We start from the raw sequence: 21,723 nt of genomic DNA on the forward strand, positions 1-21,723 counted from the left end.
CGTTACACTTTGCCCCAGGTCAATCAGGTCAGCTAACCTCCTAACTACAGATAACTCTTATCCTTCATCAACTCAAAACTGATGAGTCATCAAAACATTCACCCCCCGTACAGTGTGTGCTGATCGAGACATGAGCTAATCAGCTTTTTTTTGAACCAGACTGTAAACATGTTAATCTCTGCTGTAAAAACAGACTTTTTTAGAATGGGTGTGTATGTGACTTCCTGTGTTTCTGCAGCCAGCCTCTAGTGGACACTCGAGGAACTGCAGGATTTTACACTTCCTCATCGGCTTCATTTTTGAACACCGTAGGTTGCAACTGTGTGTTGCTGATATACTCGGCCAGGTCTCACTTGTAAAAGAGATTTCTGACTAACCTGGATAAATAAAGGTTAAGTAAAAAAAAGGGGAAGTGGGATTTTTTTCTTCCTGTGACTATGTTTAGCCATTTATGTATATCAAAATGTTATAATAATAACATGTTATCAGACAGTGAACATGTTTGTAAAACTTGCTCTCAATAATAAATGAGGAAAAAATGAACACGGTGAGAACTTTTTTAATTCAAGGCTACTTTCTGATTGAGAAGCAATGTTTTACGTGGTGTTCTTGAACGCAGCACGCTCAGCGGGTTTTACAGAGAGAGAGAGAGAGAGAGAGAGAGGGTGAGGGTGAGGGGGCGGGGCGTTCAACTTTACCTGCGAAAACTAAAACAGGGCGGATTAAAGGTGCAGAGCGTCTATCCTCCTCTCCGAGCCCCGCACTGAGCTGCAGCTGGACCGCATGACGGAGCAGCTTCACCCCGACAAGAGACACTCAGAGCCGGCTGCGTTCACACCCTCAAACCTGCTCAGAACCGAGGCGACACGGACCGGACTCACCTACAGTGCCTGCTGCTGAACACCAGGTGTGTTACCTTTCTTTTTCTTTTTCCTTTATATGTTTTTAAGCTTTTAAATCGACATATTTGAGTTATTTTGAGGGTGGGAAACTTCCTAGAAAAAGACGGTTAAAGGTAAAGAGTTTGAGAGAAAGATGAAAGAAATGCCGCCGGCTTCACCAGGTGTTCTCTTCAGGAGATAAAAGGAGACTTTTAAAACCTGCGCATGCTCATTACAAACTGCAGTGTGTGTGTAAAATATAATGTTTTAAAGTTTTATCCTAAATTTCTTTAACCTGTCTGTGTCGATACTGCGGGATTAGCATGTCAACAAGCCTCTCTCTCTCTCACTTCTCTTTATCATGCTAGCAAAGCAAACAACCACCACCAGTGTAACCAGTACGAGCATCAACCAGTTTAACCACAGGTTGATTAAAGGCATGCATTAATGTGAGGAGGGGTCGCATCCGGAGATAATGAGTGAGTCAGGACCCCCCCCCCCCCTCCTGACGAGTTCATCATTGATAATTGATCCTGCTTTGTAGTTTTTGTCTGTCAGGAGGTTTGCATGTCATGATACATTTTGCTGCACACACCCTGCGTGCGTGTGTGTGCGTGCGTGTGTGTGCGTGTGTGTGTGCCCACCCACCCTCAGGATACAGAATATTCATGCAGCAGTCTCAAAAAGAGGATGCGGCTTTCACACAACTTTAAAAAAAAAACAAAAAAAACGTTTCTGCTTTTTTTTCTGCTCATGACTTCAGAAATTTGCAGATTAAAATCTATTGCTCCTCTGTTTTGGCTCATCGTTGAAGTTAAGCAGAGCCGACTAAGGTTATCAGAATGGCTGATTCTTTTCTATACAAAGTGCTTTACATGCACACACAGAAACAAACTTCAGATCTTTGGTTGTATTTTGAAAACAGTCTGCCCTGAGAGAGAGAAAGAGAGAGTGTCGTCTTTATTGCACAAACTGTGTTGCCAAAGTTTTTCTGCAGTTTCATCAGTGTGCAGAAGTTTGCCCGCTCTTCTTGTTTATTAAAAACAAGAACTCACTTGATGGGTGCTTTTAGTGGTTACATGCCCCGTGTGATCCAACTCCTCCGTGTTGTAGTTGATCACAACATAGGAGTTTTGTTGCCATGGTAATGAAACAAGTTATCGAGTCCTGTTAGGTTTTTACCAGAATCGTATCGAGGATTGAAAATCTGTCACCGCAAGAACACATCTCTGTTCCATTTAAGGTTAGGGTGTACAAGGTAGTGTTGTACCGTACCCGTAATCAGTCTCGGTCTCAAGACCACTTTTGAAAGGTCACGGTCTTGTCTCCGCATCCTTCCCGGTTTTACGGTCTAAGTGAGTGACACGCCCGCTGTGCCTTGGTCTTGGTCTTGTCTCGCTCTTGCAGCACTCTGGTCTTGGTCTTGTCTCGGTCTCTGTTAAAGCGGTCTCGACTACAACACTAGTGCGAGAAATGAAAAACAAACACCTGACACCTTCCCTGCCCGCTCCTCGTCTTCACAAGCTCACAGATCAGCTGTTTAACCCCAAAAAACACTTTGACCAAAACTACTCAGTACCACCCCTCTGTTCATCCCGTCAGGCTCGCATGTGGCCCGGATTGTGCTCTGTGTGTGTGTGTGTGTGTTAGGTAAGAGCCGAGGATAAAGGGTGGGATTGACAGGCAGCCAAGGACAGGAGATGCAGCATGCAGGAAAAGAGCGATTAAACAGACAATAGGAGGCTATCTGCAGCAAATCTAAAGCTGTGGGGCTCCGAGGTTTAAACTCGTCCTCACATGCTGCTTGAAGTCAGAAAAATTCAGACTATATTCTTCAGAAGTTTTGGATGTGTCTGCTCCTAAGTGACTGAGGGCGTGCCGATGAAGGCCTGCAGTATCTTCTCATCACTTTGAACCACAAAGTGTCAAAATGTGCGGACTTTGAGTTTGTGCAACTTCCTGAGGAAGTTAGCCCGAGGACCAGCATCGAGGCTGCACACATGTGAATGTCACAAGTGTGTCATGTTCTCTAAAGTTTAAGTGATGCAGTCACTCCTCTGCGTGGTGGGTGAATCTGTAGATCATTCCGATGCCTGTAAACGTCTCTGAACTCTGGGAGAGCTGCGTTGTTTCTGAAAGCAGAAGACGTGCAGCTCTTGTTCCTCTTCCTCCCCCTCACTGAGCTTCAAGAGTCTGAGCACATAATGAACTTAAGAGGGACACAGATGACACCTTGTGCACTAATCCCTCTATCCCTCGCTCTGTAAACACACACACACAAACACGCGCTGCCTTCCCTGCTCCAGACAAACCTATCATCTGTCCTCCAGCTGGGCCGACGAGCTGCTCTGAGCCTAAAAAACAAAAACACTCTTTGAGTTTGGGATCCAGAAGTGAAGCAGACTTGACATTTGTGCAACTGGTTTTGCGTTATGTCAGAATCCTGCTTTTTGTAGTGAAGAGAAATCTCTGCACTGGGCGGCCTTCACTTGTATTTTCTCATTTCTCAAATTTTTTCTTTCTCAAATGGCAGCAATATCTGCCATTTGGAGGTTTTCCCTTTATGACATCACAAAGGGCAGTAGCCCCTCCCCCAGGTGGGTGACACTCCCACAGCTAGGTGTTTGTTCTGCCCTCTGAGTCTGCCTTCTCACCGTAAACAATAGGACATGGAGCGAGAAAGCACCGAGTACACCCGAGCCCTTCCAGAGAGGGGGCGTGGTCAGACACAGCTCATTTACATATTTAAAGGTACAGACACAGAAACAGCCTGTTCTGAGCAGGGCTGAAATAGAGGGGTTTATAGACATGATCAAATACAGGATCAGAGTGGATTTAGAACAAGAAACTTCACACACATGTTTTGAGGAGTTCTGAGAGTTATCGATGTTGCTGTAGCTGCCTTAACGCAGTTGTTGTTGCTCTAATCTCTGTCGCTCGCTGTGTGTGTGTTGAATAAATCTGAAGCTGGAGAAGTTGTTATATAGTTTTCCAGTCTGTGAATTCTTGTTGCGGTAGCAGAATCAATGTGAACGTTCAAAGACGTGATGACGACTGAACTTCGTTACAGCAACTTTTGCAACAAAAAAAAAACAGTCTGAAAATACCTTGAATTAGGGCTTTAGTCTACTGATCGCACTTCTTGTTGTCATGACAATACCAAACGATGTTATTGAACATGACATATTTTTTCTCACATCATGCACGCCTGATATTTAATGACTCAAACTTGTCTTAAGTCCTTGAAGAATGGCTCACAGAAACGCAGCGCTTTGTTTGAATGCTCCTAAAATACAAAAAAATGACCAGTAGAATCCATCACTTTACTTTTGATAGAACAGCTCCCATTGATTATTATTAGTTGTAGAAGCTAACGACATCCATCCATCCATTTACCGCTTGTTTGGGGTTGGTGGCGGCTGGAGTCGATCCCAGCCGTCATTGGGCGAGAGGCGGGGTCACACCCTGGACTGTTCACCTGTCAATCAAAGAGCTGACATATAGAGAAAGATAACCAGACACACTCGCATTCACACCTACAGACAATTTAGAGTCAGCAGTTAACCTAAGGAGCATGTGTTTGGACTGTGGGAGGAAGCCAGAGAGAACCCACACATGCACGGGGAGAACATGCAGACTCCACACAGAGAGGCTCCTGTCAGACGGGGATTCAAACCAGGAACCTCTGCACCTCCTTGCAGCCTCTTGCATGACATGTCTTCTTAAATATTACATCCTATAAGTTTGTTTAACGTGTTTGTCACATGTTTTCTTTTTCACTCTTCTTATACATGTCATTGATCAAACATGACGACATGTAGAAATGCCTCTTCAAATGTAACTGATGCATCTTAAGAGGAATTATATTCTACATTTAAAAAAAGGTTAAAACATGGCGCTGGTGAAAGCAGAATGAAGGTGAAGAAGCTGCAGGATATTTTCACCTTTTTTAACCAGGCGGTGCAGGGGAGTCTTTCTTCAGGGTGTGGTCGGGGAATAATGACATTTCTTTCTCTCTCTGCCCGGACTTGCTCCTGACATTCCTTCCTTCCTCTCTGGCTGCTGCGGAGCATCCACACAACTTTAACACCCCCCCCCCCCCCCCCCCCCGCAGGCCTTTAAACGCACGCAGCTTCTCGCTGTCCTCCAGCAGAGGCATCATGTGTAATACCTGCACATCTATTACCTGTAGCGGACATTGCGTTTGTACCGAGAGGGGCTGCGGATAACGAGGAGGAGTGGGAGAAAGGAATTTGTGGAATTCCTGGTAATGAGGTGGTGAGGGAGGAATGTGGGTCGGATCGGGAATTAAATCCGGGACAGGTAGAGGAGATGTGGAGAGTGAGAGTGGCTAATAGTTTGTGTGTGACTGTGTGGAGCCTCGGGTCATGAATACACAAAAAGGATTAACATTAAACAGGTTTGACAAGACGGGACTTTCCTTTGATCAGACAGGGCTGAGCATATGATACATAGAAGATATCTGTATTGTCGCTGTACGGTTTTTAACAAAGTGGTACTGAAGAGTCAAACATTCTGACGACCTTACAAGGTCGAAGAGAAAGGAGGATTCATGTCGGTAATAATGCAGGGAACAGCTGCTGAGGTGCTAATGTGCCTGAACTTGTGCTGCTGCTCATGTTACCTCCTGACTGTGAACTTCATCTCATCTCTTTGAAGAGTGACACACACACACACACACACACACACACACACACACACACACAGTTCAACATTCATGAGAAAAGATTCATCACACACAAGTGACGCTATGAGTTGTATGCTAACTGTACTTAACTTCCTGTGTTGTACAGTGAATCATGGGTCATGATTATCTGCTCAACAAAACACCAGAGCTGCAAAGAAACAAAGATTTGAATAAACGCCTCCCCTCGGAGAATGACGGGTCGGGATAATTAGAGAGAGGATGGATGTAGCATACAGCTGATTTTCTGATTTAAAGTTGATAACAAGAATCCAGATATTTACAGAAAGAGTTGAAACAGGTTAATCGATGATCTTTAACGGGCTGGTGAATTGATTTTGTTGCTGCGTCCTTGGTTGATTGATTTTGTCCAGAGATGAACAAAGATCAGAGTTCTGATGACTTTTAAAGGTATCATGAAGCTTTTGGGGCATTGAGACTTAAGGCAGCTTGATGTTGAGGTCACGCTTTTAGAGGTCAAAATGTTTCAGCAACACTTCAGACCGAACAAATTAGACTGACGCGTTTCGGCTTGTGGATTGCCGTGGGCCAAGACCCCGATGAAGGCCACAACCCGAAACGCGTCGGTCTAATTTGTTAATAAATTGAACTTCATGCTACAAAGTGCTGCTGGAGCTTTTTCACCTCTTGGAGCCGTTCACTCGTCATGCTCCTTGTTAGCTGGTGAAGTTGTGCCAGAAAATCCCGCTCTGCTTCAAGGCCACGCTTGTAAGAACTTAGCAACAAATTACTGCAAAATAAAAAAGTGGCAACCTCTGGGTGTTAAAAATGAAGCCAGCAGTTCCTCAAGTGTCCACTAGAGGCTGGCTCCAAAACCCAAGGAAACCCCATTATGTGCCATATTTAAATCTTATAGGAGAATTAAACATGTTTACAGCCTGGTACAAAAGTTTTTTGTCTTGATAGCTTTATGAAATATAACTTCACTGTACTGGGGTTAAAATGTTTTTTATAACTCATCTGTTTTGATTTAATAAAGCAGAAGGATTATTAACAAATGTGCATAATTAGGGGCGTGGTTTAGTTGACTGACAGGTGGGCGGGTTGTAGCAGGCAGCTTAAGGTCTAACTCCACCTCGTTGAATCTTACTAGGCTGATCGAAAATAAGCTAAAAGCTGCATTTCTAATATGGCCACCACCACTGTCGGGCTTCAAAATGCCTCTGGTAACCAGTGGGTGATGTCACTGGGATACGTCCATGTTTCATACAGCCTGTGGAGATGTCACAGTATATCAGAAATAAGAGAATAATCTTTTCCTCCTTTCCTCCCAGACTTAAATTCAATTTTGATGTTAGAATTGTTTGTTTGGACTAATCTATTTTTATGTAGTAGCCCGACAATGTGAGAGAGTTTTTCTGGTAACTTCAGTTGGCGTCTGAGGCCAGATCCTCACTGAGCTCAAATATTTAAACATGCTAGCAACCTTTTAAAAACGACAACTTCCCTTAACGGCTTCATGTTTGTTTTAAATGCTCTTCCTCTCTCTCTCTCTCTCTGTCCTAAAGCTAACATGACGGACGCAGATAAGTTCCTGTACGGTGACCGTGGCGGTTCCAGCAATGCTCTGGACCATGCCGACTGGTCCACCAAGAAGCTGGTGTGGATCCCCTCCGAGAAGCTGGGCTTTGAGGTCGGCTCCGTCAAAGAGGAGCTTGGAGACGAGTGCATCGTGGAGCTCACCGACTCGAGCAGGAAGGTAAAACAATCGTTTGTTATGGTGTGCACAGAAATCCTGAAAACGTCCTTGAATCTTCAGGGTATTCCTGCAGCATCCTGTACACCATGTCTTGCTTCTCGAGACCCCCCCCCCCCCCCCCCAAGCTCACGTCTGACTAGGAAACTACACAGTGTGAGGCACAGGTTTCAAAAAGAATATATATATATATATATATATATTTATAATATCCTATTAATCCCACAAGGGGAAATTACTTTTACACTCTACAATTCTACAATTCACTTAGCAGAACTTAGCGTCGTCCAAAGCGACGTACATCAGAGAGTAAGAACAACACAAGCAAGGATTTAGAAAAAAGGGAACAATGTCAGTAAGAGCAAACGATCAGCTTTGAGTCTGATTGGACACACAGGTGCTGACAGGAAGTGACCAGAGGCAAAGCACAACATTGAGGGCAGTTCTTGAGAGCTCTAATCAGTATAGAAACCATCTTATAAGTCGTCGTTATCAAACAAAAACCATCGTCATTACCATCATCATCATCAATAATATGGAGACCATCATCATTAAGTTAGTAGGTATTCATGAAAGAGCTGGGTCTTTAGCTTTTTCTTAAAGGTGCAGAGGGACTCTGCAGATCACATGGAGTTTGGAAGTTCATCCCACCACCGGGGGGCGACAGAGGAGAAGAGTCTAGTCAGAGACTTAGGACCCTGTTGTGAAGGTTGTTATTGATCATACTTCACACACATTGGCTGAAAATGATCCTGTGGAAATGCACTGATGGAAAGATGTGAGAGCGCCCAAGAAGTTCACCCTCAGCAGTGCCCAGGAAGTGAACTGGCCCCTCTCTCGCTACCAGACCAGTAACAAGAATTGCCTCGAATCTGGACTTGAACCAGTTCCTATCCTAAGTCCCTACAGACTGAGTCACTTCCCGCCCCAAATCATTTTTTTGTAGAATGATTAGTGCATGTGTGAAAACAGCCTTAGCATGTTGGATTTCTTATTTGATGTGTTGGTTCATGAGTATCTGAATGAATCAAATGTTACTTCTGTTAATCTCAGGTGAAGGTGAACAAGGACGACATTCAGAAGATGAACCCGCCCAAGTTCAACAAGGTGGAGGACATGGCGGAGCTGACCTGCCTGAACGAGGCGTCGGTGCTGCACAACCTGAAGGAGAGATACTACTCCGGACTCATCTATGTGGGTTCATATCATGACATCATCATCTTAGACTCCTCCTCCTTTTTTCCATTAACTGTTTCTCTGACTGTCCCTCTGCCTGTCTCTCACTCAGACGTACTCCGGTCTCTTCTGCGTGGTGGTCAACCCGTACAAGTATCTGCCCATCTACAGCGAGGAGATCGTGAACATGTACAAGGGCAAGAAGAGACACGAGATGCCTCCTCACATCTACGCCATCACAGACACGGCCTACAGGAGCATGATGCAGGGTACCAGCGTCTATCATACTCTCCAAAAGTCGTCTTAAAGACTTCTTTAAATTCCAACTCTCGTCTTCAAACCAAAAGATATTTAATCTAAATTTTCAAACTAATAAATGAACAAATTGTTTCCCCCTGACTCAGTTTTTACTCCAAATAATCTGCAGACTTTAACCATCACATGCTCTTCATTTGATGCTCATTATTTCTGTTTGTTAACTTTGAATCTTTCCTTCTGCACAGACCGGGAGGACCAGTCCATCCTCTGCACGTAGGTCACTCTGTTCTGTTTTTTTAATGCATTCACAATTATTAAGTTTGGATGACTTTTCAATGATTTCTGCCCAAGTTTGTTTGTATTTTGCACAGAATTTTGGTTCAAGCTTTTTTTTTGTAAATCTAGATTTAGTTTGCAGTAATGATCTGAAAAAAAGCAGAATGACTTTTGGTGTGAGAAGGTTTGTGAGCAGTTTGAAGATTTGTCTCGTGAATTGAGGTTCAGGTTATAAGAAAAGTTCTCATCCTGCTTGTTGTTGAATGTGTCGCTTTAAAAGCCCTGAGACGGGGAACCCTTGTAGCAAAGACCAAGACATATACCTGAGACCAGAGTGCTCCGAGACTGAGACAAGACCAAGACATTTAGACTAAGACTTAGGCCGGGATTGAACCCACAGCCTCCGGTGGCTTTACTGTTGTTAGCTTGCCTCTACAGTCGATGTTATGATGACCCTCATATTGAAACCTCTGATTGAAACAACTTCTGATTTAATCTGTTTTACTGTCTTTTTTTTTTTTTTTGAACAGCGGGGAATCAGGTGCAGGAAAAACGGAAAACACCAAGAAAGTTATTCAGTACCTCGCCCACATCGCCTCGTCTTTTAAATCCAAGAAAGATCAGGTCAGTAGATTCTTCTCTTTATCGTTCGTCTGACTGATTCTCTATCTGAAGGGTCGTCTGAAGAGCCACGATGGACGCATGTAGTTTCCTCATATTCTTTGCTTTTTCCACATCAGTCCACTTCTATGATGTACTCAACATTTTCAGGTCTGGACGTGCCGGCCTCACCTCTCTGTGTTTGTGTGAAATGTTTGATAAATGACTCCTTCAGGTTTCCTCTGCAGATCTGTAACTTGTGTGTTCGTGAGTTGGTATTAAATGTGTTGAACTCTCTCCTCTCTCACTCCTCCAGGGCAGTGCAGTGTTATCACATGTGAGTTCATCTCTCCGTTTGCATGCTGTTCACTAAGTGTCTCTATGCAACGCTCTACTAACCAGCTAAAGCATGCATGTCTTAAATTTCTCTGTTTCTTTCAAAAGTGAATTCATACAAATTACTTAAAGGTCCAATCAGTAAGATATCTAGAGAGTGAGATGATAAAGTGAGCTTACTATCTGATCAGACATTAAGGAAACATGCTATGTTGAAGTGCTGGCTTCTCTGACAACAATGCAGCAGCCAGTATGTCCTCCTTCTAACTTTAGATTCTGCTCCTGAATGCTCTGGATTTGTTTCGTTTTGGACGCCCCTCGGTTTGCCAGATATGAGAGCAGTTATCAGGTCAACAGGTGTTGCAGTGATGGAAGCGGGCAAGAGAAGTGGTTCAGATAGAAGTGATTGTACCCGACCTAAAAAGCCTCTGCATGTTTCTAATAAGCTCCACGAGCAGAAACGTGCTCAAACTAGGATCAATATTGGAGATGCTTTTTGAAAAATGGAGAGAGGTTAGAACACAGAAAGGTTTACAGACCCATGCAGAGCTGGATAAACACTGAAGCTTCAGAGTCCACCACATGGTGACCTGAGTGAGCATGGACTCTAGAGAGGAGGTGGGGGGGGGAGACAGCTCTCTATGATTTTTAGAATTTGGACTGCAAAACCCATTTTAACCACTAGGGGCAGAGTTATTTATCTTTTAAAAAAGCAAAATGGAAGAACAGCTGAGCAGAAACCTTATCTGAGATTTGTCATTAAAAAAAAACCCAGAAATAAATCTTGCTGGTTTTGGTTTCTTTTAATGTGTTTTTCAAGCTAAGTGAAAGTATCCCACTCCACCCAGTAGCTATCAAGTTCTCTGAACTGGCCGGTCTGGATTTTGTCATTGTTATGCAGCTTGTTCGGGGTGTCGCAGCACTCCTGGTTTTTTTTTTTTTTTTGGTTAACAGGCCTGTGTGCTTCTTGTGTTCTCTTGTCTGTGTCTTCACAGACGCTTTCACAGGGTTCTTGTTGGACTTGAGTGGACTTGCTGTGCTGCGGGGATGTGTGTGCTGGAATGTGCAGGGTTCAGTGTGGGTGTGGGTGATTGGGCAATAATAACATACCCTGAGGTTGTAAACACACACAGCTTTCTTTTAATAAGATGAGCAGGTTAATACACATAGCTCGGGTTCAGTCACTGAAGGATCTGCATGAAGACGTTGCATGAGTTACAGTTTAAAGTGCTTTCTCAGGTTGTGATGGACTGATCTGTACTTTGATCTTTAACTTTGGTCTCCTCTTGTCAGGGTGAACTGGAGAAACAGCTGCTGCAGGCAAACCCCATCCTGGAGGCCTTCGGCAACGCCAAGACGGTCAAGAACGACAACTCCTCAAGATTTGTAAGAATGACTCGAAGCCTCTGAAAACACAACAATCTGTAAATCATAAAAACCACCAGTCAAAATAAACAGTTTTCAGAATGGGACAGGTTAATATTAAGATATATATGGCAGGGGAAAAAGGCCAGGATTAAATATAAGACCCTTCAATTGAGAAAAGAAAAAGGTGGAATGGGTCTCCCCTGTCTACAAGAATATTACTACTCAGCCCAGCTGAGACCTTTAGTTTGTTTATGTTCATCAACCTATACGGCAGGTTGGAAGGATGTAGAAGGCACAACGGTAAAAAACATGCCAATACCAGCTCTATTAGCAGATAACAAATTACAGGGTGAACTGTTGGTTTCAGATGATCCCATGCAGGACATTCTTCTGAAATCCTGGCAGGAAATAGTAAAAATTTGCAGAGTAGGAGAGTCATCTAAACTTCTTAGGTGGTGTGCTCACGATTCAGATTTTGCTCCAAATAAAAGTGATGGCAGATTTAATCAGTGGACATCAAAAGGTTTGACTACCTACTATTCATTTGTCCACAAGGGGGCATTTCTGAGCTTTGAAGCTCTACAAAATAAACATGGTTTGGGAAGGGACATTTTACAGATATTTGCAGGTAAGGCATTACTTTAACCAAAACCTGAAGAAGGCTTTTGAAAAGGGGGAATCAGGGTTCCTGCAGATATTTCTATCTCTTCTCAAGTCCAAATCCTGTAATAAATTCATCTCCAGATTATATAACAGCATCCTACAATCTAAACAAGAGAGCACAGAATACATAAAGAAGAAGTGGGAAAAAGAAGGCAATGTGACGATTTCTGTGGAGAGTTGGGAAAAGATATCCCGGTTACAGTGGATCTCAACAGGGTCGAACACGTGGCGTGAGTTCTGCTGGAAAAATGTTGTGAGATTTTTTGTTACACCCGTTCAGAAAAGACATCAAGGGGGTGGCGATGCTTGTTGGAGACTTTGTGGGTCTAACGGAGCCGACCACTTCCACATATTCTGGAACTGTCAGGTTATTAAAAGTTATTGGAAACAGTCTTTCCCAAGTCCCGGCGGAATGGGGGACAAACAATGGTCAAATAACTATATGAGGATCAAGGAAGTCTGTCAAGTAATGAAGGTTATGTGCAATGTAAACCATACTGTGCTTTTCCTAATAAAATAAAAATAAAAATAAATAAATAAAAAATCATAAAAACCATGTTGAAGCATCAAACACTGAGTGCATACGCTTGGTGCAAAAGCAAACGCATTAGTTTTAGAATCTCGGGTTATTTTGACCCCTTAGGTAAACCTCTGCAGCGTCTCCCTGTAGTCATGGTGATGGAAAACAAGTAACCTTACCTCAAGATGGTAGAACATTTCAAAATAAAAGCATGAAAACAAACTGATCTGAAATGCAAAATAATGGAATTTCCAAACGTGATTAAAAACGAGATAAATCCTGAGAACGAGATAAATCCTGAGAACGATTGAAATCCAGGACCGGCTGTGGCTCAGTGGTAGAGTCTGTTGTCTCTGAACTGGAAGGTCGGGGGTTCGATCCCCAGCACCTGCAGCCACATGTGCGATGTGTCCTTGGGTAAGACATAAGAAGACTGGAAAAGAACTAAACAAGCTCAAGTCTTATTTACCATCCAGCAATTTATCACAATTTGAAAAAAAAGTTTTGGGGGTTTTAGGGTTAGGGTCAACCAGGAAATCCAAGATTAAAATATCAGTAACCATCTTACAAGTTTTTAAACATGTTGATTTGTTTTTCTCTTCTGTAGGGGAAATTCATCCGGATCAACTTTGACGTCACCGGATACATCGTTGGAGCCAACATTGAAACTTGTATCCTTTTTCAAAAATAAAGAAGCTGAATACTTTGTGGAGTCACACGCCACAGTCGACATACATTTAGACATTTAGGGATTGAGAATGGGTCACGACCAAGACCATAAATATCACTGAAAAATCATCCTCTTGTGCGCAGTGGGCGTGTCACTCACTCAGACCGAATTGAAGTTAGTTGTTTAAAAAGAGGCGTTTTCCTTCTAATCTTCGTAATGATGATGGAGAAATAGCCGATCAGTGGTGGTCTTGATTTAAAATCTGGAGTCTGCCCAGTCTGAGACCGAGACAAGACCGAGTGAAAATGCTTTAGATTCTGAGACCTTCAAAAAGTGGTCTCGAGATCTTCAAGTACTACAACACTAGATGAAGGTGAAAAAACCAGAGGATGTAAATGATATCCGGGTTACCTCAGGGGTTAGCTTTCAGTTTGTTTGTCCTCATTTGATTCAAACATATTTGGTTAAGGATATATTTGCTGCGTTCATAAAATATTGAGTCACTTCTCAAAAGAACCAAACCTTCTTTTAAACATGAAGACTCATCAGCTGTGAATTATCCTTCAGTTTTGACCTCAAAGTATCAAAAACAACCGGGTGATTTCAGCTCTTTTCAGCCTTTTCTTCTTGCTTCACATTGTTAAGGTGTCGTGTTATTTCCCCGTTTTCGCTTCTGCACTCGTTTGCTCTTGACTGAACTGATCCCAGATCTGCTGGAGAAGTCTCGTGCCATTCGTCAAGCCAAAGATGAACGCAGCTTCCACATCTTCTACTACATGCTGACCGGCGCCGGGGACAAGCTGCGCTGTGAGACATTTTTTTTATTACATCAGGGATAAAAACTGACTGAGCTGTTAGACGGAAAGCAGGAATGAAAAAGTGTTTAAGATTTTAAATAATCCACAGAGACGACATTTATAACACAAGTGGTATCTTATTTAATCCATCAGTACTCTAAACCAGACTTCTTTTTGTCAGTTTAGTTTCAGTGCAGCAGGAAAATTCACAACATCAGAGTTAATCAGGACTATGAAAATGTTTTATTCTCCGCTGAACACGCCCGTTAAACTTATTTTTTAAAGATTTATTTTTGTGCTTTTTTGTGCCTTTATTGTAGAGATATGACAGTGGATAGAGTAGGAAAATAAGGGAGAAGGGGGTGGGGAATGACATGTGGGAAAGGAGCCACAGGCGGGATTTGAACCTGGGCCGCCCGCTTGGAAGACTACATCCTCCACACATGCAATGGGGCACACACTAACCACTGAACCACCAGCGCCCCATGTCCGTTAAACTCCTAACGCGCTTCTCTCTCCCTCTCTGTCCAGCCGAGCTGTGTCTGGAGGATTACAGCAAGTACCGTTTCCTGTCCAACGGGAACATGACCATCCCTGGCCAGCAGGACAAAGACCTGTTCACGGAGACCTGGGACGCCTTTAACATCATGAGCATCCCCGAGGAGGAAATAATCGGTAACTTGTCATTTGACATTTGCTCTGAATGTAAAGTGTGTCATTATTATTATTATTATTATTATTATTTTAGTAAATGTCCTCCTCTGTGTTCGTCAGGTCTGCTGAAGGTGGTGTCGGCGGTGCTGCAGCTCGGCAACATGACCTTCAAGAAAGAGCGTCACTCTGACCAGGCCTCCATGCCCGACGACACGGGTACGAACACTTCACAGACGCAGAACCTTTAAAGGCTTTATATGTGATTTTTCACACTTAAATATAATATAAATCAAGTATATCCTCTGAAAATAACTCTGTGAGTCATGACTGTCTACAATGGGTGTAACACCCGAGTCCCACTGTCTGTGATGTTTTCAGAGTTTTCAGAGTCCTATCTTCAGTTTGTTTACATCGCCCGGACGGCCGGCTGACTCCTCCCCTCGCATCTAAAAGTTGTTTAATTGAGGGACTAGAGAAAAGAAGAATAACATACTGTACTCACTGCTTAACTGTGTTTCTAGATCACGCTCATTTCAGGTAAATTTACATGCAGTGTGAAGATACGAGCATAATAAAGATCGCTAGCATTAGCATGCTAACACAACAATGCAGCGCGAGTTGTTTTGGTTTCATGCTGGTGCTCAAGGGCGACATCTGCTGGATCAAAAAATCACATATAAGGCCTTTAACAATCATCATGATCATCGTTTCTCATGCTCATAATGTTTCTGCTCTAACCTTCCCGCTTCACCCCTCAGCCGCCCAGAAAGTGTGTCACCTGCTGAACGTCAATGTGACCGACTTCACCCGAGCCATCCTGTCTCCTCGGATTAAGGTCTGCACGACGATCCATACCCGAACGTTTCTTAAAAAAATAATAATAATTACAGCAAAACAAGTTTAGGATGCAAACTTCTATTTTTGTCTGTGAGGTGATGACTTGTCTGACAGTTTTCTATAATCACATGGCGGATATTTTTCCACAGATGCCACACTCTGAACGTCTGAAATCATCTCGTTCTCTAAAACGTTGTTAACCCGAGATATCAAGACGAAGGGTTAGCAAATTGTTAAGTCGCTAACCCAGGGCGGATTCAAACCCAGGCCGACCGCTTCTAGGGCAACAGCGTCTGCACATGGGGTGTGCAAACTAACCACTAGGCCACCTGTGCCTGGTCACACATGTGTTTTTAGAGAAGTTGTTCATCAGTTTAGATTCAGATTTCACAGTTAAAACCTTACCTTAATACGGTAGCAAATTTCAAAATAAAAGCATGAAAACAAACGGATCTGAAATGCAAAATAATGGAATTTCCAAACATGATTAAAAATGAGAGAAATCCTGAGAACGATTGAAATCCAGGAGCGACTGTGGCTCAGTGGTAGAGTCTGTCGTCTCTCCTTAGGAAGGTACGGGGGTTCGATCCCCAGCACCTGCAGCAACATGTTGATGTGTACTTGGGCAAGACACAAGAAGACTAGAAAAGAACTAAACAAGCTCAAGTCTTTTTTTCATATCACAGATATTTTAAAAAAAAAAGGTTGTTGGGATTTTAATCAACCAGGAAATCCAAGATTTAAAATAAATAAATAATAGAAAACATGATTATAGAATTTAGACTTCCCTCTAAGTGTGACATTGAAGGAAAGCAGCCGCCATGTGATTGTTGATGGAATCCCTCCTGAACTAAAAACATCAAAGTGAGCAAGTATCCGTGCAGATGTTGTTGATTCTTAAATGTTGTGTTTTTTCAGGTTGGCAGGGACTACGTGCAGAAGGCCCAGACTCAGGAGCAGGCCGAGTTTGCGGTCGAGGCTCTGGCCAAAGCCTCGTACGAGAGGATGTTCCGCTGGCTGGTGATGCGGATCAATAAGGCCCTGGACAAGACCAAGAGGCAGGGCGCCTCCTTCATCGGCATCCTGGATATCGCTGGATTTGAGATCTTCGAGGTGAGCAGCTCAGTCCTGTGATCCGACAAAGCGCTGTGTTCGGACATAAACTTGCAGTGAGTTGAAACGAGAACATTTGAGTCGCAGGTTAATGTTTTCCTCTCGTCTCCTGCAGCTGAACTCGTTCGAGCAGATGTGCATCAACTACACCAACGAGAAGCTGCAGCAGCTCTTCAACCACACCATGTTCATCCTGGAGCAGGAGGAGTACCAGAGGGAGGGCATCGAGTGGAGCTTCATCGACTTCGGCCTCGACCTGCAGCCCTGCATCGACCTCATCGAGAAAACTGTAAGACATCTACAACTTATGGTTCTGTTCGTCGTACAATTAACAGCTCAGCCGCACGGTTTCTCTGACGGGTGTTTGTTTGCTCTTCTCTCACACCAGACTGGGCCTCCAGGCATCCTGGCTCTGCTGGATGAGGAGTGCTGGTTCCCCAAAGCCACGGACAAGACCTTTGTGGACAAGGTGACTCAGGAGCAGGGATCAAACCCCAAGTTCCAGAAACCGAAGAAACTCAAGGACGACGTCGATTTCTGTATCGTCCACTACGCTGGAAAGGTAGCTGTTCTTTTTGTTTTTAAATAACATACCTGTATGTATTATGTTTGCAGCAAGTTATTATTATTGGACAGACTATCTAGATATCTCTTGTTTGTTCTTAAGGCAGGGCAAGTTTATTTATAAAGCACATTTCAACAACAATTCAGCAATTCAAAGTGCTTCACACAAGACATCAAAAGCATCATGACAGAGGAAAGAAAAGAAACATTTAAATAGAACATTTAAAAAATCACTGAGATTATGAAATCTAAAAATATGTTCAAATTAAAATAATTCAAATGAAATTAATTGAAATAAATAAAGTAAAAATATAAAACGAGTTAAAAGTTACAGTGCAGAGTTAAAGTTTAAAGTCTTATTAAAATTGTTTAATGAAAGGCAGCTGGAAACAGGTTTAAGTGATGGGCGGGGCTTAATAAGATTTATTCCTCTCCCTGCTCCTTTCTGAACATGATTTGGGATACAATTGTCAATCGTCTTTTGTGATCATTGAGGTTTTTGACATGTGTGGAATAATTAAAAATTTAATGAAAAGTGTCTTATAATAAGTTTAGGGAGATTTTTGTGACTGGACGTTAGACAGATACTTTTCTTAAAGGGGACATATTCTGAAGAATCCACGTTTACAGTGTTGTTGAACATTTGTTTGGGTAACCTGAGAGTCTACTGACTCACAAAATGTGAAATAAACCCATCCAGTCCTTTGTTTGTGGTCTGCATAAGTCTTACAACACAGAGAAAAATGCTCTGTTTCAAATGTGCTCTCCTTGTGATGTCACAGTGGGATTCTGGTTAAAAAAAAAAAATCCCCTCCCCTGGTATCTCCACCCATGGACTCCATCCCCAGCCTAGAACAAAACTTTTGAGCAGGTCTGCCCTTTTTTATTCTCTCTACAGAGGAGTGATGTCTACGGGGAAAACTCGGGGGGGGGGGGGTCATTACATTTAAAGAGACACACACACCAAAACGGAGCGTTCTAAGAGAGCTGGTTTATACAGGGTCACAAACCTCCTCTGGTGCTTGATTCATGTTATATTTTGACCAAAGCACAGATGTTTCATTTAGACCACAGGGGACTGTTTGAAAAGGTGGAGGAGGGGGAGAATACGTCCTCTTTAAGATTAGAGTTTTTGTATCCGTCGTATAAATATGTTGTTGTTACAAGCTGAGTATTCGACTCTTGACTGTGACGGAGTCGTATACAGTAGACTGTTCTGCAGACTAACTGTGGATCAACATACTTCATGTACCGTGCGTTATGGTAACTGTGGCTCTCCTCTGGTGCAGGTGGGCTACAAAGCCGACGAGTGGCTGATGAAAAACATGGATCCTCTGAACGAGTGTGTCGCCACTTTGCTCAACCAGTCCGGAGACAAATTCATCGGTGACCTGTGGAGAGACAGTAAGTTCTGTCAAATCAAATGTGTGCAGTTTTCTAAACTGGGAGCCGATCCCAGCTGTCTTTGGGCGAGAGGCGGGGTTACACCCTGGACTGTTCACCTGTCAATCACAGCTCCATGTTTTTATTTTGATGCTTAATAAAATGTGATCTGTGTCCTCGCAGTGGACCGGATCGTCGGTCTGGATAAGGTGGCGGGAATGTCCAATTCCATGCACGGTGCGTTCAAAACCCGTAAGGGCATGTTCCGCACCGTGGGTCAGCTGTACAAGGAACAGCTGAGCAACCTCATGACCACGCTCAGGAACACCAACCCCAACTTTGTCCGCTGCATCATCCCCAACCACGAGAAGAAGGTACTGAACAGGAAGTGATGCATGGCTTTAAAGATGCTTGAATAATAAAAAAAAAAAACAGGATTAAATGTGTTTCTTCTTCTTCTTCTTCAGGCGGGTAAACTGGAGCCTCACCTGGTTCTGGACCAGCTGAGGTGTAACGGAGTCCTCGAGGGGATTCGTATCTGCAGACAGGGCTTCCCCAACCGCATCGTCTTCCAGGAGTTCAGGCAGAGGTGAAAAAAAACAAAAACAACTACAGAAGTATCTGCAATCTTTTGACCACATGCTGTGCATCAGGCCTCATGGTTACCACATACAGTGTTTCCCACACATAAACTTTACCTGGGCCTCACAACCAGCTATATTAAAGGAGCAGTATGTAACTCCGGCCCCTAGTGTTTAAAACGGGTACTGCAGTCTAAATTCTAAACATTATCGAGAGCTAAAACCGCCTACCTTCTCTGGTCCAAACAAATCCAGAGCATTCAGGAGCAGAATCTAAAGTTAGAAGGAGGACATACTGGCTGCTGCATTGTTGTCAGAGAAGCCAGCACTTCAACATGTTTCCTTAATGATCAGATAGTAAGATACCTTTATCATCTCACTCAGTAGATATGTTACAGACTGCTCCTTTAATGGTCAGTGGTCTATATGTATTCATCCTCTTTAAAATTCAGAGTCGATCCTCTTGTGTGATTTAATTCTGCTCGTCTGTCCGGCAGGTATGAAATCCTCACTCCAAACGCCATCCCCAAAGGCTTCATGGACGGGAAACAAGCCTGTGAGCTCATGGTGAGGACGATAAATCTGCTTTCAGACGTTAACGATTGGTCTGATTAATATCGATCTGTTTGGACTTTGTCACTGAGTCTTGTCTTCTTTGTGTCAGATCAAAGCTCTGGAGCTGGACCCGAACCTGTACCGCATCGGTCAGAGCAAAGTGTTCTTCAGAGCCGGAGTCCTGGCTCACCTGGAGGAGGAGCGAGACATGAAGATCACCGACGTCATCATCAGCTTCCAGGCGTGGTGCAGAGGATACCTGGCCCGCAAGTATGAAGCAGTGACACTGGAATGAGTTTTGAAGGCGGGGGGAGTAACAGCTGTTTACAGTTTACAGCACATATTATAATAATGTTTAATTAAATTATATGAATTAAGACAACAGAGAGTATTCACACACATGCCAGTATGAGGTCCCCGTTATCGAGGTTCTTTTGGCTGTATTGTACAACACGGTGAGAACACACCATGTTTGTAGTCCATTTTGAGGAGATTGTGGTTTGTTACATCTGCAGCCGGAGTCCCTTATCACCTCAGCCGTCTTTTCTTATCCTCTTAGTCACACCTTACCTGACCCTGTGACTTTTTGAATTGTGGTCAAGCAAAAGGGAATTGTCAAAGACTTCTATCCAGCAGCCCCAGATTCTTTGATTTTTTTTGGAAGTCTTAAGGTGATCCACTAGGGGGCAGCAGACGGCAGGATTTGTGAATCTGAGTTGAGCTTGCATATTCCCAAACTGTAGCTTGAGTTCTGTTTGTGAATGATGTGAAGAAGCTGACTGAAAGGTAAACATGATGTTTTTTTTGATGACCGTAGAGCGTTCGCCAAGAGACAGCAGCAGCTCACCGCCATGAAAGTGATCCAGAGGAACTGTGCTGCATACCTCAAACTCAAGAACTGGCAGTGGTGGAGACTTTTCACCAAGGTGAGAGAGCGACGACGGCAGAGAATCCCCTTTTCCATTCACCGTGTGTCCAAACATCAGCACGTGTTTAGATCACATTTTCGATCTTTGTTTCGCTCATTGCTTGTGGTTTTTTTTCTCTCTTCCAGGTGAAGCCTCTGCTGCAGGTGAGCCGGCAGGACGACGAGTTGCAGGCCAAAGAGGAGGAGCTGGAGAAGGTGAAGGAGAGACAGCTTCAGGCTGAAGAGCAGCTCAAAGATTTTGAGTCCAAACAACAACAGGTAAGAGTCTCCACAAAGGTCCAGACATGTCTGAATAGTTCATTAGCTTCTTTTTTTTAAGGTTTATTTTGGGGATTTTTAAGACTTTATTGTAGAGACAGGACGGTGGATAGAGACCTAGATCGGGGAGAAGAGAGTAGGGAATGACATGCAGGAAATGCCACATGTCGGATTTGAACCTGAGCTGCCCGCTTAGAGGACTGTACCCTCCTGACCACCTATTCTGAGTGTCAGCTTCTTTATTCAGTTGTTCCCAATGAGGAGACAGCGTAAGTAGTGGCTCGGCGAAAAGGCGCCGCCCCCAGCGTCCTTTTTCTGAGCCCTCTGTCTTTTCTTATTGTGCAGCTGCTTGAAAATCTTTTAACTTGTCAGAAGGTCTCTGCTGAAGTCACCGCCCCTCTTTTCAACCGGCCAATCATATACACCCCATGTTTTTTGTTTCCTATGGACCGTGTTGTGTAGCCACATCCTCCTCCTCATAGCGGGGACGTCATTATTATTCAGCTCATCATCCTGACAGATTAGGAGGGCTAGCGTCCTCCGATTGATGCTGAAGGGGGGTAAAACGACCTAAAATATTAAACGTACAGTAAAAAAAACGGAGCAGTGTTTGTCGTCTAGCAGCCGTCGTCAGGAGATGGTGACGAGGCACATGTGAAGCGCTTTTATTCTCGACGCGAAAGCGCTTCATCCGAGCGTACCCGGGTGTGCGGCCAGCACTTTTCTGCCTGAAAAGTATTACCCGTTGGACGCAGGCCTTAATTGAAGTCTGAGTTATTTTAAATCTGAGAAAGTCGACAGATTTAGTTTTTGATCTGCAGCAGGTTTTTCTTAAATGATACCCCCAGAAAATTCAGATTCACCACGCAGAGTTAATTGTCAA

General features: G+C 43.5%; 2 protein-coding genes across 2 annotated transcripts in view; both read left to right on the top strand.

Annotated features, from left to right (window-relative positions):
- Positions 1-729: 729 nt before the first annotated feature.
- The window catches only part of LOC132992756 (myosin-9-like), a 33,304-nt gene continuing 12,310 nt past the window's right edge, over positions 730-21,723 (top strand). The window contains exons 1-23 of the mRNA XM_061062246.1: positions 730-907; positions 7,116-7,306; positions 8,357-8,497; positions 8,592-8,748; positions 8,983-9,010; positions 9,544-9,637; positions 9,930-9,950; positions 11,243-11,335; positions 13,108-13,171; positions 13,879-13,977; positions 14,499-14,642; positions 14,742-14,837; positions 15,380-15,456; positions 16,377-16,571; positions 16,687-16,860; positions 16,960-17,133; positions 18,425-18,539; positions 18,702-18,892; positions 18,986-19,107; positions 19,597-19,666; positions 19,764-19,924; positions 20,472-20,580; positions 20,709-20,840. Of these exons, the coding sequence (XP_060918229.1) occupies positions 7,121-7,306; positions 8,357-8,497; positions 8,592-8,748; positions 8,983-9,010; positions 9,544-9,637; positions 9,930-9,950; positions 11,243-11,335; positions 13,108-13,171; positions 13,879-13,977; positions 14,499-14,642; positions 14,742-14,837; positions 15,380-15,456; positions 16,377-16,571; positions 16,687-16,860; positions 16,960-17,133; positions 18,425-18,539; positions 18,702-18,892; positions 18,986-19,107; positions 19,597-19,666; positions 19,764-19,924; positions 20,472-20,580; positions 20,709-20,840 (2,643 nt within the window). The 5' untranslated portion in view covers positions 730-907; positions 7,116-7,120. The remainder of the gene's footprint in view (positions 908-7,115; positions 7,307-8,356; positions 8,498-8,591; positions 8,749-8,982; positions 9,011-9,543; positions 9,638-9,929; positions 9,951-11,242; positions 11,336-13,107; positions 13,172-13,878; positions 13,978-14,498; positions 14,643-14,741; positions 14,838-15,379; positions 15,457-16,376; positions 16,572-16,686; positions 16,861-16,959; positions 17,134-18,424; positions 18,540-18,701; positions 18,893-18,985; positions 19,108-19,596; positions 19,667-19,763; positions 19,925-20,471; positions 20,581-20,708; positions 20,841-21,723) is intronic.
- On the top strand, positions 11,352-12,708 carry LOC132992931 (uncharacterized). Its single transcript, XM_061062526.1, has 2 exons — positions 11,352-11,863; positions 11,895-12,708. The coding sequence occupies exons 1-2, from the start codon at positions 11,507-11,509 to the stop codon at positions 12,498-12,500; spliced, it is 963 nt and encodes a 320-aa protein (XP_060918509.1). The 5' UTR covers positions 11,352-11,506; the 3' UTR covers positions 12,501-12,708.

The sequence above is a fragment of the Labrus mixtus genome, chromosome 2 (genome assembly GCF_963584025.1).
Source record: "Labrus mixtus chromosome 2, fLabMix1.1, whole genome shotgun sequence".
In the NCBI taxonomy this organism is placed as follows: Eukaryota; Metazoa; Chordata; class Actinopteri; order Labriformes; family Labridae; genus Labrus; species Labrus mixtus.